The 18,165-nt window shown below is 36.6% G+C and overlaps 1 protein-coding gene across 1 annotated transcript in view; it reads right to left on the reverse strand.

The window, feature by feature from the left end:
• Window positions 1-18,165, reverse strand: part of LOC107660464 (syntaxin-8-like) — a 70,183-nt gene that overhangs the window by 50,119 nt on the left and 1,899 nt on the right. Inside the window, exons 3-6 of the mRNA XM_016449769.1 lie at window positions 17,245-17,339; window positions 15,356-15,466; window positions 7,705-7,832; window positions 7,040-7,132 (exon numbers count right to left, since the gene is read on the reverse strand). Of these exons, the coding sequence (XP_016305255.1) occupies window positions 7,040-7,132; window positions 7,705-7,832; window positions 15,356-15,466; window positions 17,245-17,339 (427 nt within the window). The remainder of the gene's footprint in view (window positions 1-7,039; window positions 7,133-7,704; window positions 7,833-15,355; window positions 15,467-17,244; window positions 17,340-18,165) is intronic.

Here is an 18,165-nt window from a genome sequence, read left to right on the forward strand (position 1 = left end):
CCAGGCCACTTTCTTCCAATCATCCATGGTCCAATCTTGATGATCTTGGACCCTGATGTATGCAGGGACATACTCAGAAAGCTGTGATGAAATGTGTGCTGTAGTCAAAAAAACTTCTTTGAATGACCCCTAAGTTATATTGAGTTAGTTCTATTTTGACATCTCACAAATGAAACAGATCAGTCCTGTGTTTTTATGTAGACCATGGAACCACCTGTTGAATGAAATTGTCTTGAGGAGCAAACGTCCTACAGAAGGATATAAAAATACTAGAAGAGTCACATGTTTGCCAAGGAACACTGTGATGTGCATTGTGACCAAACGGAAAATGCATGGCAGAATACAAACATTACTAAGATCAGGCCATCTACCAAATCGACTAATCAAGGCCAGAAGGTCAATTGCCAGAGAAATGATCAGAGGCCTGCTACAATGCTGACAAAACTGAGTCATTTGGATGAAATGGGGGAAACTATGTAGACATCAACAATTCTTTCAACACTTCACTTTTTCTGCCTCTCTTCATGAGAATGGCTACAAGAACGGCAATTTTGAAAAAGGCCGACATTAGATCATGGCTCAAGTTTGCTAGAAGCCATGTGATGAAACTTTTAAGCCACTCCAAACCTTCTGGAAGAATTTTGTGGTTTGATTAGTCAAGGGTCGAGTTGATTCACCTAAATAAAGCAAAGGAAACTGTTTGGCACAAACCAAATATGGCCCAAGACCAAGGCATCACCATCTCTTCCATCAAGTATGGTAGTGGCAGCATCATGCTCTGGGGTTGCTTTTTTAGCAGGAGCAACTGAAAACCTTGTTGGCACCAAGACCAACATGGATAGAGCCAAGTACAGGTAACTGCTTAGAGAGAAGCTGTTTGAGTCAGTCAGAGATCTGCATTTCGAGTAAAGATTCATTTTCCAGTGCAACAATAATCAAGCGCACACAGCTAAACTATAAAGGGATGGCTTGGAAAGAAGAAGTTAGCAGTGCTGGAATGGCCCAGTCAGAGCCCAGACTTCAATCCAAACTAGCATGATCAGGAAAATACATTGTGCAAATGCTAATTTGGTAGAGTTTAAAATTCCAATACTTAAAGATCATAGAATTACTGAAACTTACTTTGTTCTTAAATATAGAACAACCATGAAGTACCCAAGACTAAATAAAAACCTCAAACTTTAAACATTTCACTAGAGCTGTGAATTTTGAAATTGAATGATTTAAAATACACAGTTTTTGGTGATTAATCAACCCTAAATGTAGATTAGAGCATAAAGAAGTATATTTTAAATGTATAAATATTGAAATATTTGTTTAAATTGCATCTTTTAATGAAGTACAATATCACCAATGTCAATACTTATAAAATGCCAATTCAGCTAATTTTTGCTGGTGAAATACAGTCATTTTTAATAAGAATCCACACAATCTGGAATTTCGCATGAGGGCAAAAGATTTCCCCACTCGCATTGATTTCGCATTGAGATCAGTTGGTCATGCAAATTTGAGTTGCTTGGTTTGAAAGTGACTTCTGTGTGAGCTGTGCTTCATACATCATTACACTATTGATAATCTACAATGGACCTTTATTGCCCGCAAAATTTTGCTGAAATGTAGCTAATGTGACTGCGCCTTAGCATTAGCATAGACTCAGGAAGTGGAAAAAACAAATACTGCATTTATTGTGTTAAGACTGGAATACACTACATGACTTTTGCCCCGATTTTCCCCCAATTTACAGGCTGGAGAAGTCGATGCTAGTTGCCGAAAATCAGAGCCATTCTGCAGATTTGAGTCGACAGATTTTATAAAAAAATCACATAGTGTATGATGGTCACAGACTCCGATTTTTTAGCTTCAGACTTTGATTCCATCCAGTCAGAGGATATCAAATGTTTAATATTTTCAGCTGATTTTAGAACACATTGTTTTCATTTGTCACACGTCTCCTAGTAACAAGGTGCAGGTTTCTGCGTGGGTTTGTTGTGAACGGAACAACTTTAAAGTCTGGTAGTGTAGGATCCTCAGTCGTTTAGTGTATGATGCCCAGTTTTTCCTTTGTGACTGTTTACAAAGTCAGTAAGTGTATAATGTCTAGCATTTTAAAATATGTTCCAATTCATGTAAAAGTCGTGTAGTATATTCCAGCCTTTAATCAGATGAATTCATCAAAGATGTTAATCATAAATGTGTTTGAACTTATGAATTTACTGAATGGTGAAAAAATATTTTAATACGTTAATATGGATTCATAATTTGGAGAAAAAAGTAACAACGTGAATGCTTTCTGTAAACACTGTTCAGGTGCTGTATAAACTATTTAAAGTGCATCAGGAGCACAAAGTTACAGCACTTTGGAAGGAACCCCTTCTGCTGAGTCACTGTCTGTGACTTGAGATAGAAGACTCTATACTCAAGACCTTCTGTGACAGGTTTTCATGGGGCTGGTTTCCAGAAGAAAGCAGAATTTTAATGGGCATGTGGGAGAGGCGTTTTATCTGCAAGTAAAATACTCTTGCAGATGAAATCCAGGGGAGGTTTGTTGGACTGTAGTGCAGAACAGAACCATAACTCTATCAGCTCTTAAATGTGAGCCTACGAAACAGAGACTACTCAATCTCAATTACTGCTCTCAAAACTCCTGTTCTAGAAAGCACTGATGCTGCACTCTTAAGAAAAAGAAGCGAGAAAAATTGAGGTTCCGTTCAAATAATTTGTTCTCACTCCTATGTTTAGTTGGGGTAAGCAAGAAGCAGACTAAATCAATCACGCTGAGCCCTGAATAGACTGAGACGGGGCAGAGACGGTGAAAAGCAGCCAAGTGCCTGCAATTCCCAGCATTAGTCTCCACCAGAAGGTCACCACGATGATGAACCTGAGATTTGTTTAGGCTATGTAAAACTGTATTATATAACTAATCTCTGGACGCACATATAAAACAGTTCCTTTTTTCCCCAAGTCAAATTAATTGATCATCTCTATTTAATAAAAGTACCAAATGTGACCTTTGAAACATTTGGAAACATACGACTCTTTTCAAGTTCTTTTCAGTTGCTGAAGCAGACAGGAAAGAGTAGTGACACTGGAAGTGGTCCATAGTAATTACGCTGCCCCCTGAAAAAGTATTGTGGGTAACCTTCACTGTGCCAACAAAAGCAACAGGGAGGAGGGTGAACTTGCATCAAAAAATACAAATACAAAAAATACTTTTTTCCTCTGCCTCCTGCTGTCTTCCCCTACAATACTGTTCAAAAGTATTGGTCAGTAAGATAATTTTTTTAATAAATTAATAAACTTTTATTTAGAAAGAATGCATTAATCTGATCAAAAGTGACAGTTGAGACATTGATAAAAAATCTATTTCAAACAAATGTTGTTCTTCTGAACTCACTATTCATCAAAGAATAATATTAATCAGCACTGCTGCAACTGTTTTCAACTGTGATACTATAGGAAATGTTTCTTCAGCACCAAATCAGCACATTAAAATGCTTTCTGACGGATCATGTGACACTGACGACTGGAGTAATGGTGGAGTAAAGTAATGGCTGATTCAGCTTTGCCGTAACAGGAATAGATTACATTTTAAAATATATTAAAATACAAAACAGCTAAGTTGTAATAATATTTCACAGCATTACAGTTTTTATTGTATTTTTGATCAAAGAACTACAGCCTGGGTGAGCAAAAACATTAAAAAAAAAAACTTTTATTTCTGCCTATCAGCTTTTAGCATCACAAAGTAATGTTTTAACATCTTTTAAACATCACAGAGTGCAGAATGACTATTATCTGACAGAGAGGAAATGTAAACCTTGGAATTGACCCTTCGCCGGAGTTTAACTGATAGGCGATCTAACCAATCATAACACAAAGTCTGCCATTTTTTCCGACAAACAAGCCAGACAGGAGAGTATATTAATGTCGGTGAACTTGAACTTGAAAAATGGTGTGTATTGACGTCTTTGCGTGGTTGAAACAAGATGCCTTCTGATGTTTATTCATGTTTATTTTGTGCTATAACTAGTAAAGAGGAAGAGATGATCGGTTTACGTGTCGCTTGAACTGAGGCGCTCCAGTGATCGGTCACGACATACGCCACAAAACGGTATTTATAGTTTGAATTTCTTTAAAAAACAAAAAAGACAATATTGGAAAGTTGAGATTTGTTTCATACCAAAAGTAACCTGCTCTGTCTTGTCTGTCGGCGCGTTGTCAGTTTCCTCTTTGCTTCGCAGTGAAAAATTTATTTTTCACTGCGTGAGAACTACGGATGTAACGATTCACTCAACTCACGATTCGTTTCGATTCACGATTTTGATTTCACGAATTGATTTTCTCATGATTTTTTTTTTACAAAATGAGATTGAAGACATTATACATAGGGCTGTCGCGGTGAGGGAATTTCCCTTGCGGTAATTTTGAGTGGCTCAATAGCGCAGTATGCGGTATTATCGCCATACACACACACACACACACATATATACAGTGGGGAAAATAATTATTTGATCCCCTACTGATTTTGTAAGTTTGCCCACTTACAAAGAAATGAAGGACCGAAACCAAATAGCGTTGAAACAGGAAGTGAAGTAAACAGAAGAGAATGACAAAATAAAGGTCCACATAGAACATAAACCTGACAATAAGATCATTAGGCTATCGTTAGCCTATATGTATAACAGTTAGCCTAGCTGTAATCTGATCTCCTAATCTGACTGGACAAGAGACTTTCTATTGATATTTCCACCTGTGCGCGTTCTAGACGGGCTGTCAGTCAGTGCAGTTACAGTGTTGCACCACAAGGTGGTGGAAAGGGACTGTCATTCAACTACACGTTCAAAAATAACTTTGAGCGCCACTTTAGAAGGCTCAGCTGACCAGCTATGCAAGGAATTTCGCTTTCCTTGGACATGACAACCTATTTTCACAAATACATATGACTCAGCCTGGAGAACAGACGCAAGTAATCGCACGCGCTCAGTCGATCTCTCTCTCATTCACTGTCTGTTTAGGCTTGTTAAGTGCAAATCTACGGAGCCTCTGTACAAATCAGCATGGTACACATTATGTTATCATTACTAACTTGTTTAATATTCAGTCCACATGCATGGTGTAAAACGAGAAGGGCGTAACCTTTACGAAAAAAGAAAACGCAAAAATCGCGGTTGCTGCGGTTCTTGCATTCCTCTGCAGTTTGCTCGTCAATAGCGCGGTATTGCGATATTGCAGTTATCGCGACAGCCCTAATTATACAGTAAATGAAAAGGTGTCGTTTTATTCGGCTATTGCTGCAAGTTTCTTTATGAAATTGAAACATACCAAAACTAAATTAAAATTTTAAAACAAACCCCAAATCAAACAAGTAAGTAACACACATAAAAGAAATCTCGTAATATGAACAAACTAAGGCTTTGTCTGTGCTCTTTCCATTTAAAATTAGAGGCAACCACTGGATTTTAATCATGATCCAAACAAAGATGCAGCATACATGCAGCATGAGCAGTTTTTTATCTAAATTAGACTGTATAATTTCGAAATTTGAAGCAAAAACAGAATGGTCTGACTTTACTTTTGTTAAACTATACTAAATAAAACATCTGAACTAAACAGCAGACGAGCTGAATGAGACGCAGATTCACTCTCTGACAGCAGGTGGCGCTTATGAACAGCAATGATAGAGTGTTTCCTGGGTTACCGCTGTAAACAAAGCAGAGCTGCGCTTATGAACACTACTTTAATATGCATTGTGCATAATATGGCAAGATGAAAAGAAAATACCACGTAAACTTTTCAGTTCCCCTCAGAGATACACTGCACAAAATTATAAACGCAACACTTTTGTTTTTGCCCCCATTTTTCATGAGCTGAACTCAAAGATCTAAGACTTTGGAAAGGCACACCTGTGCAATAATCATGCTGTCTAATCAGCATCTTGATATGTGAGGTGGATGGATTATCTCGGCAAAGGAGAAGTGCTCACTAACACAGATTTAGACAGATTTGTGAACAATATTTGAGAGAAATAGGCCTTTTGTGTACATAGAAAAAGTCTTAGATCTTTGAGTTCAGCTCATGAAAAATGGGGGCAAAAACAAAAGTGTTGCATTTATAATTTTGTTCAGTGTACATTCATATAAACTCCTACTCCAATTGTATCGCGATTTGTTTGGCATCTCAAACGATTTGAATCGTCACATATTTGAATCGATTTTCTACTGGCTCGCGGTTAATCGTTACATCCCTATGATGCATGGCGTGAGAGTGCCATGGCTTGTCGAATGTAGCAACAGTAACAAAAGGGGGAGGATCTTTGTGAAGGATCAATTAACACTACATAAGTGAATGCAATAAGAAAAATAATTCCCGCTCAGGTTTATCTGGCTGTATAAATTGCTGTAACCCTGACAAGTCATCTTTAGCGAATTTTTGTGTTGCCGATCATTTTGAGAAAATATTGTATTTCAGCAAAAAGATCTTGGTGGATTGAATGTCTCACTTCAAAAATGTATAATTATATATCTCTATCCGTTTTCCCCACTCTTGTATGTCTCACTTAACCAGCTTGGCTAGACAGATTGAAGAACAGTGTGGGAAAAGTCAAAAGCAGCTGCAGCCTTCAGATGAGACTACTGCTCTGAACTCAGTCTCCTCCATGTGACTTTGACTACATCATGCACTATGCAACTCCTCCATGTTCTCACATTACAACTCAGATAGATTCACCACAATGTTGTGATGTCTCTGTGCAAAGGACACAGGTCTCATGTTTAGAAAATATGTCTGACACATTGCAGCAGGAAGGAGCTAAAAAAAACGTGACCAGGTGACAGCGGGTTTCCAAGCTGCCTGTTCCAAATTTTCCACTTTAACCCCAGCCTCAGCTCATTTTAGAGCCAATGACATCATATGTAGTGTAGCGAGAGAGTGGTGTGACAAAGTAAAACCAAGCTGACCGCAAATTAGACGTTATTCACAGAAAAACATCTGAATGTTCAGCCAGAGCTATCACATATAGGCTACTGCGCTTTTTACTTACCGTTCTGTTCACCTAGCTCATTGCCGATCTCCTGACCCATCTGTTTTTGTCTACTTATGACTGCTGCCAGAGCATCCAGGCCAGCATCCTGAGCTAAAGAGAAAGACGCATGAGAATAGAGACATATTTAGACAGAATTGTACAAAAGAAAGAAAAAAAAAATATCCAAAAATTATGGTTTAACGTGCATATTTTATGTTCCTGTGGTTTACATCTTGCAAATCATGAGGCGTTGAAGGACAAGCTAAATGCTCATCTCATGTGGGTAAGAAAAACAATAGAAAAGTACATAAATTCCATCTAAATGAGCCTCAGAGAGAGAGAAAAGCATTAGCAGCAGGGTGTTGGCATCTCTGACATTTAAATGACATATAGTGTGATCTGATGTCAAGTTTGACAGAGGCAGCTGCCACGGTGAGCCACAAGGTACTTTAGCTGCAACCTTGAAGCTAAAAGTATAACTAGGGTAGACAAAACGGTTCCTGCTTTTTCTCAAAACTCCTACCAGTTACTATTCTCAAATGAGGAGCAGATCTCATAATGGCGGTGTAAATTCAAAAAAGGGCTTCTTAAAAATGTCTCATCCCATCAGGAGATAGATGATCATCTTGTCACATCAGTTATAAGACTGAAAGAATTGCAAAGTAATCTCATATGCAATATACCTTCTATAATCTGCTGCTGTTGGTGTTTGATTTCTCCAAAGCCGAGTCCTCTGGTTTCCTCAGACTCATTAACCAGCCACGGGTTCACGGCATGCCCCGACCCGTGTCCACCTGTCATCAGACTTGACCTGGAGATGATAATTGGCACAAAAATACACATTGTATCATGTCAATTTATTACACAGACAAAATATGAAATAAATGTACCTAAAAATGCACCATATTGTGTACTTAATAACTTTTATGAGACAATGCACTGCATTCCCACGATTTCACTAACAAAGGTTGTTACGGAGAGAAAAAAACGGTATAATATAAAACTATTGATTTATAGCCTTCAGTTATAAGTATAAAAATTAAGTGTTAAATATACGCTTCCTTTCAAACATTTGGGGTCAGTAAGATGTTTTAATGTTTTTGAAAGAGCACAGAACACAGGCTGAATTTATTTAATCCAAAATATAGTTAAAACAGCAACTTTGTAAATTTTATTACAATTAATTGTTTATTACAATTGTTTTCAATTTTAATATATTTTATAAGTAAAATGTAATTTATTCGTGTAAGGGCAAAGCTGAATACTCAGCAGCCATTAATTTAGGCTTCAGTGTTACGTGATCCTTCAGAAATCACTCTAATATGCTGATTTGCAAAAGGAACATTGGTCACACTTTATTTTAAGTTCCAGTTCTCATTATTAACTAACAATTAGCTACGACTTTTGCCTCAATAAACTCCTAATTACTGCTTATTTATAGTTAGTAAGGTAGTTGTTAAGTTTAGGTATTGGGTAGGATTAAGGATATAGAATATGGTCATGTAGAATATGTGCTTTATAAGTACTTATAAAAAGCCAATTTCAATAATAGGCATGCTAATAAGCAACTAGTTAATAGTGAGAATTGGTCTCTAAAATAAAGTGTTACCGAAACATTTCTTATTAAGCAGGACAAATATTTTCACATTTTACAATATTTTTGTGGAAACCTTGATACGTTTTTTTCAGGATTCTTTGATGAATCAGAAAGTCCAAAAGAGCAGCATTTGTTTAAAACCTTTTATATCAATGTAAAACTCTTGTTTTTTTTTTTTTACTTGTGATCAATTTAATACAACGTATATAAGTATTATTTTCTTGGAAAAATAAATAAATCTTACTGATTCCAAACTTTTGAACAGTAGTGTACAACAAAATGCATAAGAAATTTTAGAGTCTTGGAAGCCTAACATCATTCTGTGCTTCATAGGAATGGGCTTGTTTGACCTACATTGTTTTACCTGGAATTAGCCTACTACATTCAATTTCAACAGAAGCATAGACCACAGATGAATAACTTTGGAGCTCACGGAAGGTCCATCTTGAAAGGTTTATACACAATTTTTTTTACGAAAAAAAAAAAAAAAAATTACGGAAACCAAGTTATTTTGTAGAAGAAGTAAAATCACTGTAAATCATGACCTCTTTTAGCTTATTGTTTTAATAAAACTCAAAAACGTATGCACATGCGTTTATGCATTCAGCAGTCATCACTGTACTACACAAAGTCAACTTTCTCATTACATACACACACAGTAACTAGATTACATACACAGTGTAATATTATAGTTATTCCACATGCACTGTCAATCAACAGCTACGTGCACACATCAAATGGACACACATCATCTACTTTACAAACGTAAATAAACTTCGAAGCATGTCCGTGAGTTGTTCAAGAGCCACAGGCTCTTTCTACCAAACTCACATCTGTAGCACTCATGCGCCTTCAGAATAAATAACCTTTCTATTTTTTACTTCTAAAATAGCAAACAACATCCCCTACGTTGGACCTTGTAAGATCAGAGAACCTCTGTTTATTTGTTCATATGGGTTCCACTTTGTTGGGCCCGGAGAGTGAGTTTTCATGCCCTACGTTACAAGGACTCAAAGCATATGAACCGCCTCTGGCTTTTATATAAGCTTTCAAAGCGCCATGCCAAACTGAAAAGTGGCCTGTTATCCTGTGGAGACACTGCATTGTGCTTTTGCACTTTACTTTGATTAATGTATGAAACCTGTTCCCCCTGAGGCTCCTGGACAGCTCGCAGAGAGAAGTGAAGTTTAAAGGCTCTTCTGGAAAAGCTATCAGCACTCAGCATCGCGCAGAGAGTTATGAGCCGGTCACTATAGCTCGCACGGGTGTCCCGCTTCCTGTGGGTTCAGAGCCTATATCGAAAGTAGTATCAATAACCAAAGATGAAAATGTCCATCACAAATCCATTCATGGCTCTGATTACAAATCATATAATTTTTTTTTTTTTTTTCAATTTCATGTCTGGATGGTACAACTGTCCTGATATCATAATGAAGACAAAAGCTTAATTACACGAATTAAATTCTAAAAAAGAAACCATATTAACTAGTTTGGGACAATATTTCAGCATTTAAAGACACTTCACTACTTAATTAATATTTGAAAAAATAACAGTTATCGAAGTCCAAGTCATGTGGTGCAACCAACATGTAAAAAAATATATATTTCAAATAGGAAATTGAGGACCGCTGCAGACCCTCACAACTCTTAAAATTGTAAATAATTTGACATTTTTTAAATAACACAACAATGTTAGTTAAGTTTGTAAATTGCCATATGATGCAACAAAAATATTTATGAATTAATAAGTAATAATAATTGTATAAAACACATTTTACATTAAAAATATATACTTAAAAGCTCATAACACTTTACAACAAATAATGACTGATGAAGATGTGTAAAGCTAAATGTATTCTAAGTGTAAGGAAAAAAGAGTAGATTTTTTAGAAGAGTAGAGTAATTAAATTGAAACTTTTGTTGAAAATGCCATATGTCCAACATGAATACAAAGAATTCAAATGTACATTCAACTATATTTTTTAAAGAGTTTTTTGCTTTATCGTGGGCACTCATATATGTCAATGACCTATATCAAGAATTTATAACCATTTTTTATACTGAGGATGTTTTCTTTCAGGAATATTCAGTTGTTCACGCAGGTTAAGATGAAACTGCATGTCAAAAAAAGGTATTTGAGTAAAACTCAAATGACTTCCTCTCACTATAAGTGCTAGTTTTTGACAATGGCTCTTCTCTTCCAGTTAGTTCAGCATCAGCGGAGCTTCATTTGGGTTCAGAGAGGTCGCTAACCTCTGAAGAGTCTTCAGCTGGACCTGTTCCTCTCATTCTCATCCTTCCTCACTCCGAGGAAGTTTACTTCTCACATGCTTGGTGAGCTAGACCTCTCTCTTCTCAATCTCTCCATTGCTCCAGCTTTCTAAACTACAAAAGTACCAAGGCAGTCACAAAGTGCCTTTGAAGTGTCGTCTCTATCCAAGTCCAAGCTGATATTAATCCTCTGGCCAGCGAGACAAATGGTCAGTGGCGAATCCTAATCTTTCTGACATGTTTGGCAACTCGTAGCTTGCGCCAGCCCCTCTCCACTTCCTCCACTCCATCTCAGCGGCGTGAGGATTAACGCTTATCCAATTAACCTCCCGCAGAGCCCGCAGACTTAATCAGACGAGGCATCACACTGGAGCGAGACCTGGAGACAGACCTCGTCTCTTAGAGGCCCTATTTAACTAATTACAACTTTGTGCATTACGCTCAAATATAAAAGAGAGGAAACAGGGTGAGGAGGGTAAGGGCACCAGGTCCGGAACTCTGAATCTTCAAATGAGCGGCATGTCATTTTGTGCTTGATTAAAGGTTAATCTTCCACAAAGGTATTGTTTCACGAATGCCATAAGCCTGGTCTTATCCCTATGGAAAAAAAAAGTGAAATGCTATTTCAGCTTATTGAAGCAAAGCTAACACCCCCACTGGCAGACAAAGACCACACAGTGAGATGAATCCAGGCCCTAAAAATCCTGCCAGGCTAACACCCTCATAAAAAAATTCTTTAGTATTTAAAAAACTTGATCAAATGACTGTAATTTATTAGTGCTCTTTAGCTAAATGTGTGCACAGCGTAATAGTGTGACGTGAACGGGGCCTCCCATGTTAAGGAATTAGAGGATTAAGTCCACAAAGACGGGTAGAAAAAGAAGGGATCAGGCCTATAAATGATTTCTCAAAGTTTCCTAATTTTATCAAAGATGGTAACTAAATACATCTTCTCAGCCTTTACCACCCACTGAATCATAAAGGCCCAATCTATCAAACCGGATTAGGTTTGCTGTAAAAGAAGCCTCTGTATTAGCCTGTATCAGTGTTATTTCAGTATTGATTTATATAAAATTACAGTATTTATTAATATTTTAAATAACAATGAATAATAATCATGAACATTTTTAGATTTTCAGTTTTCATTTTAAAGGCATAGTTCATCCAAAATTGTAAAAGTTTTAGTTGATGTTTACAATAACAACATTGGCCTGTATTAAACAAGGTGATGAGAAATGAAGAGTAATCCAGACAGATGGAGCATTAAGCTCCTAATGGTTAAAAAAACAAAACAAAAAAGTGATTTTTATATTAGCAGGTTGTTTTGCCTTCCTATCCTATAACGTTGATCGAGAAGGTCAAATCAGAATAATGACCATCTCATTTCTCTAAGGAAGTTCGGCTCCTGAGCTGTCGTTTCGATTAAGAGTCACAAGCACACAGAAGATTGGCGGTGACACATTAAGTCTCTGATTGGTGTATTTTGGAGAGAGGATGTGAGCGCAGTGGAGAGTAGGGAAGTGTAAACAGTCTGGATGGTGGAAGTTCAACACTCAGCTCTGATCAGCAGAGCAGTAAAGCTGAACTGGAGCCCTCAGAGAGTGTGCACAGACTTCCGTTTTAGCACAGGTCGCACCATTTCTGGCCATTTCTCAACACTGGGAGACTACTGCAGGGCAAAGAAGGAAACATGGCAAGCAAAGGCCTCTATGGTCTGGTAGACTAACTAGGCACAGAGTTCATGGTTTCTCTACTGTTGTTCTGCATAAACGTCAAATTAAGGTGAATATCAAACTATGCAGGCCTCAACAATAAGGATGGCCTGCTGGACCGGAGCCAGTTGACTCAGTCACTTGGAACAGTCACTTCCTCTTTCAAGCCACTGCTGTGTTGACGCTGAAAATTTTACATTCATTGATCTTGTACATCCATTGTGCCTTGCAATCATAAACATTTGGTTTTCAGTGATGCATTCTACATTGTTGTCGCAAATCCTGCTGATTTGTCACCAAAATATTATTATTTTAAGAAATGAATACTTTTATTCAGCAAGGATGCGTTAGGTTGTTCAAACGTGAGAGTAAAGTACTGTTTTCAACATTGATAATAATTAGAATGCATTCTAAAGGATCATGGGACACTGAAGACTGGAGTAATGGATGCCGGAAATTCATCTTTGCCATCAGAGGAATAATTAAAATGTATTAAAACAAAACCGTTTTCAAAATTGCAATATTATTGCACAATACTGTTTTTACTGTACTTTTATCTAATCAATAAAGCCATGGTGAGCGCTTTCAAAAGAGACTTTCAAAAACTACAACCAAAAAAAATCATATCAACCCTAAAATTTTAAATGGTCATTTACAAACCAATCATTAATGTGTTGCATTAGTGTGTGTGTTCTTTTTTTTTTGTAAAGAAGAAAAAAGACAAAGAAAGAAACTTAACATTTAAAGAAAAATCTAAATATTTCTAGCAAAAAATGAAAATTGAGCATTCTGTGTGGTAAGGCCAGGGAAAACATCAACAGGACAAAATCGGAACTACTACTCACTTGCCTCAAACAAATAAATAAATACAGTGGGTATAGAAAAGAATCACCCCCCATTTAAAATAATCACATTTTGTTGCTTTGCAGCCTGAAATGAAGACAGACACAGTTTTTGTTTTATCCAGCTGTATTTACTCAGTGCAACTAATAGCATCCAAGTGAAAGATATAACACCAGCATGTCAGGAAAAAATCAAATAAATAAATAAAGAGAATCACTGAGTTGGAAAAAGGATCACCCCCTCTTAAAAATGACTTGTAAACTCAATCAGGTGTAGCTAAACACCTTCTCAATGGCACACAAAGCCAACTGACTTCAACTGTGATCAGCTGTGGTCATTTTGATCAGCTCAGCATGAAAAGAGCTTTCCTGCAGCATTTCAGTCATTGGTAGTGCAACTGAAGCAAATAATCAACTAAGGGTGGCAAGGCACTGTCAAAAGATCTCCAGGATAAAGTTGTGGACAGGCACAAGTCAGGAGATGGATACAAAAACATTTCAAAGACTTTATCAATGCCCTAAGCACAGTGACGTCTATGTGGAAGGTATTTGGTACAACACAGACCCTTCCCTGGATCAGGACGTCACTCCAAACTGGATGAAAGAGCCAGGAGGAAACTACAGCAACTCTGAAACAGTTGCAGGAATTTATGACAAAGAGTGGTCATTGTGTGCATGTGACAACAATCTCACAAATTCTCCACAAATGTGGCTTGTATGGGAGGGTTGCAAGAAAAAAGCCACTCCCCAAGAAAGGCCACATGAAGTCACGACTGAGCTTTGCCAAAAAGCACCTTGAAGATTCAACACCAAACTATATGTCTGGCAGAAATCCAATACAGCTCACCATCAAAAAACAAAAACACCATTCCTCCAGTAAAGCATGGAGGTGGTAAGATCCTGTTATGGGGGTGTTTCTCTGCAGCAGGGACTGGAGCACTTGTCAGGATAGAAGGAAAAATGGATGGGGCAAAATACCTTCAAATTCTTGAGGAAAATCTGCTGCTCTGCCAGAAAGATGTCAATGGGAAGAAGGTTTACCTTCCAACATGACAATGACCCTGAGCACACAACAGAACTGACCATACAGTGGTTGAAGGAGAAAAAGTTGAATGTCCTTGCATGGCCTAGTCAGAGTCCAGACTAAAACCCCACTGAAAATCTGTGGAATGACTTGAAGACTGCAGTCCATAAACGCTCACCATCAAATTTAACTGAACTTGAGCAGTTCTGCAAAGAAGAGTGGGTTAATATTGCAAAGTCTAGATGTGCAAAGTTAGTAGAGACATATTCCAACAGACTAAAGGCTGTAATTAAAGCAAAAGGTGGTTCAACAAAATACTGAAGCAAGGGGGTGATCCGTTTTCCAACTCAGCGATTCTGTTTTTTAAATTTTTTCCTGACATGTTGGGTGTTATATCTTTCACTTGGATGTTATTAGTTGCACTGAGTAAATACATCTGGATAAAACAAAAACTGTGTCTGTCTTCATTTCAGGATGCAAAGCAACAAAATGTGATTATTTTAAAGGGGGGTGATTCTTTTCTATACCCACTGTAAATAAATAAGTAAAGAAAGAAATAGTTAGTCAGTCCATGGTATGATAAATCACTTAAAAGAATCAACTTTTTTACACTTCTAAAAAATGACTTATATTTTCAAAAGGTTGATGCTAATAATGTTGATATAATGCCAATATATAATCAATACAACAAATGATATATTATACAAAATTGCTAAAAATTAAATTAACACCTAATACAATATGAACTCAATTTCTGTGTTGCATTTTAATTAAATAAATAAATACATGTTGCAAATATAATATATAATGAACCCTGTATGTATATGACTTATTTTTATCCATTAAACTTTAACTGTCAAAATGATCAATGGAACTGAATGGATGTACCTTGCTGGCTCAGCTTCTGAGATGTCTCCGTTGAAAGAGGCGTTCAGTCTCGTTTCTCTGGTAGCGAGATCATCAACAAGGTTCTGTCTTCTGTCTGCTTCAGCTTGCATTCTAACATCATTCATTAAGGCTTTAAAATGACATTTATGACTGCATAATTACGCTCATCTCACAGAACAATATGCTGAATCATCATAAACATCCATCCAAACATTCATTTTCACTTTTATTTTTTGCAGCTGTTTAGGGCCAGTACTTCCACATTCAACACCAAACACACTTCTTCAGACCATACGGTTATTGATTTGTTAATATACACTGCCCCCTACCGGTGCTCACAGGAAATTACACTTTTTTTCTCTTTATTAAAGGGGTCATATGATGCTTTTTTAAAGATCATTATTTTGTGTATTTGGTGTAACAGAATATGTTGACATGCTTTAATGTTCAAAAAACACATTATTTTTCAACAGAAGCACATTGAATAGTTTTAGAATGGCCAATTGTAATTTACTGCTTGTGTGTTTTATCATTTCGTTTAATATCCCATCAGGTCCAGATGCTTTTTTGAGTTGGAGGTTTTTGATTTTTTCTTTATCAGTTATTGGGAAATCTAATGGGTTTTGTCTCTCTCTCTCTCTCTCTCTCTCTCTGTCGCACTTTCGCTCTCTCTCTCGCACTCTCGCTCTCGTGCGCTCTCTCTCTCTCTCTCTCTCTCTCGAAACAAAACAGTCGCTGATTCAGAAGCGCCAGATTGTCATAGCAAAGTCAGAATTACCTCCTCTCCTAGGTTCACGAAACGGTCGTCCATAAAATGCATTGCTGTTCTGTTGTAAGTAATCTTAAAGATTCCTAAATGCATCTACTTCCGGAAGGCCAAATAAAGTGCTTTTGCTTTCGCCTAGAAACACACAGCGTCTCCCTGACATGCCTGCTTCAACACTAACTGCGGTTACTGAAACCACGCCTTCTTTCTTTGCGTGCACATTTGGGCGGCATTATGCAGATATTTCCACATAGTGAGGTAGATATGTGGGGGCGTGTTAGAACGAGCCGTTTTAGGGGGGCGTGGCAGAGTCTTAACTTTGATAAAGTATATCTCTTTGGTTTTGAGACTTTAGTCTTTGCAACTTCAGGGATCTTATCTATGCACAATCAGCTTGTAACACTCCAAAGAGAAAGGAAAACTTGAAATCGCATCATATGACCCCTTTAAAGGAAGTTCACCCTAAGATTCTGTGTTTGTTTAATCACCCTAATATCATTTAAACCTGTGTGCTAATAGTTATTTTGTGGAACATGAAAGGAAAATTTGGCAGATTTTCTGCCAGTTCTGCCATCACTATGAGCTCCTAAATATATATATATATATATATATATATATATATATTCATAAGCTTTTTGTCTGGATCATAATGCCAGTAAGTTGAGAGAACAGGCTCAAAAGAACAATAATAAGCAAATAATAAATTCAGTTTGGTCTTTTCCTCTATTATATGACTTCATAACACTAATCACATGACTAGAATGCATTCCTTTTATAGTGCTTTTTTGTCTTTTCTAGAGGTTGAAATGTGTTGCTTTGAACGGTCTAAAAAAGTTTGAAATGTCTCCTTTTGTGTTCCACAAAGAAACTAACAGCATGTGGGTTTTTGGACTATAATTTAGAGAATTTTTTAGCCTCAAGACTGTTGCAAAAATGTAAGACATTAATTTGATGTAAAATATATAACAGTCTCTAAATATGAGAATAATGTTGATATACCACACTCTTCTTCTGGAGTGAGATATAACAACACACTTATCTCTCAAAATCGTTGGATTCCACTCTCTTTTTGTGAAGAATGAAATTAGTATTAAGTGATTTTTTTTTCTTCTGGAAAGGATACATATGCCGTTGAGCAGAAGCTCGAATCAATGTCTCCCTGAGCTGTGCTATATTCTGTTTGAGCTTCTGTAATGATGCTCTCAGGGTCATGTTGAGCTACAAGCACAGACAAACAACAAGAGCATAAAGATCACTGACACAGACGGCTTAACTTTATTGTACTATATACATTAATAAAACGTTAAAAAGAACAGCATTTATTCAAAATAGAAATCTTTTGTAACAATATATACTACTGTTCAAAACTTTGTGGTCAGTAATTTTTTTTTTCGTCTTTTTATTTTTGAAAGAAATGAATGCTTTATTCAGCAAGGATGTGTTAAATTGATAAAAAGTGATAAAGACTTATATTGCTAGAACAGATTTCTATTTTAAATAAACGCTGTTCTTTTTAACTTTATTCATCAAATAGTCTTGAAAAAAGTATCACAGGTTCCAAAAAATATATATATTAAGCAGCACAACTGTTTCCAACATTGATAATAAATCAGCATATTAGAATGATTTCTGAAGGATCATGTGACACTGAAGTAGGGTGGAGTAATTACTGCTGAAAATTCAGCTTTGCCATCACAGGAATAAATTAAACTGAAACTAACTGCAATTAAAATGAAAACAGAAAGTATATAAAAAAATTTAAACTAACTCAAAATATTAATCAAAACTATAATAGTATCTCATTGCTACTAAAATAACACTGTATGACACTGAAGACTGGAATAATGGCTGATGAAAATTCAGCTTTGCATCACAGAAATACATTACATTTTAAAGTATATTAAAATAAATTTAAAAAATGATTTTTAATGGTAATAATATTTTACAATATTACTGTTTTTTCAGCATTTTTAGTCAAATAAATGCAGCCATGATGAACAGAAGAGACTTCTGTAAAACACATTAAAAAGCTTACTGTTCCCAA

The sequence above is a fragment of the Sinocyclocheilus anshuiensis genome, unplaced genomic scaffold, assembly GCF_001515605.1.
Source record: "Sinocyclocheilus anshuiensis isolate Anshui unplaced genomic scaffold, SAMN03320099.WGS_v1.1 scaffold1975, whole genome shotgun sequence".
In the NCBI taxonomy this organism is placed as follows: domain Eukaryota; kingdom Metazoa; phylum Chordata; class Actinopteri; order Cypriniformes; family Cyprinidae; genus Sinocyclocheilus; species Sinocyclocheilus anshuiensis.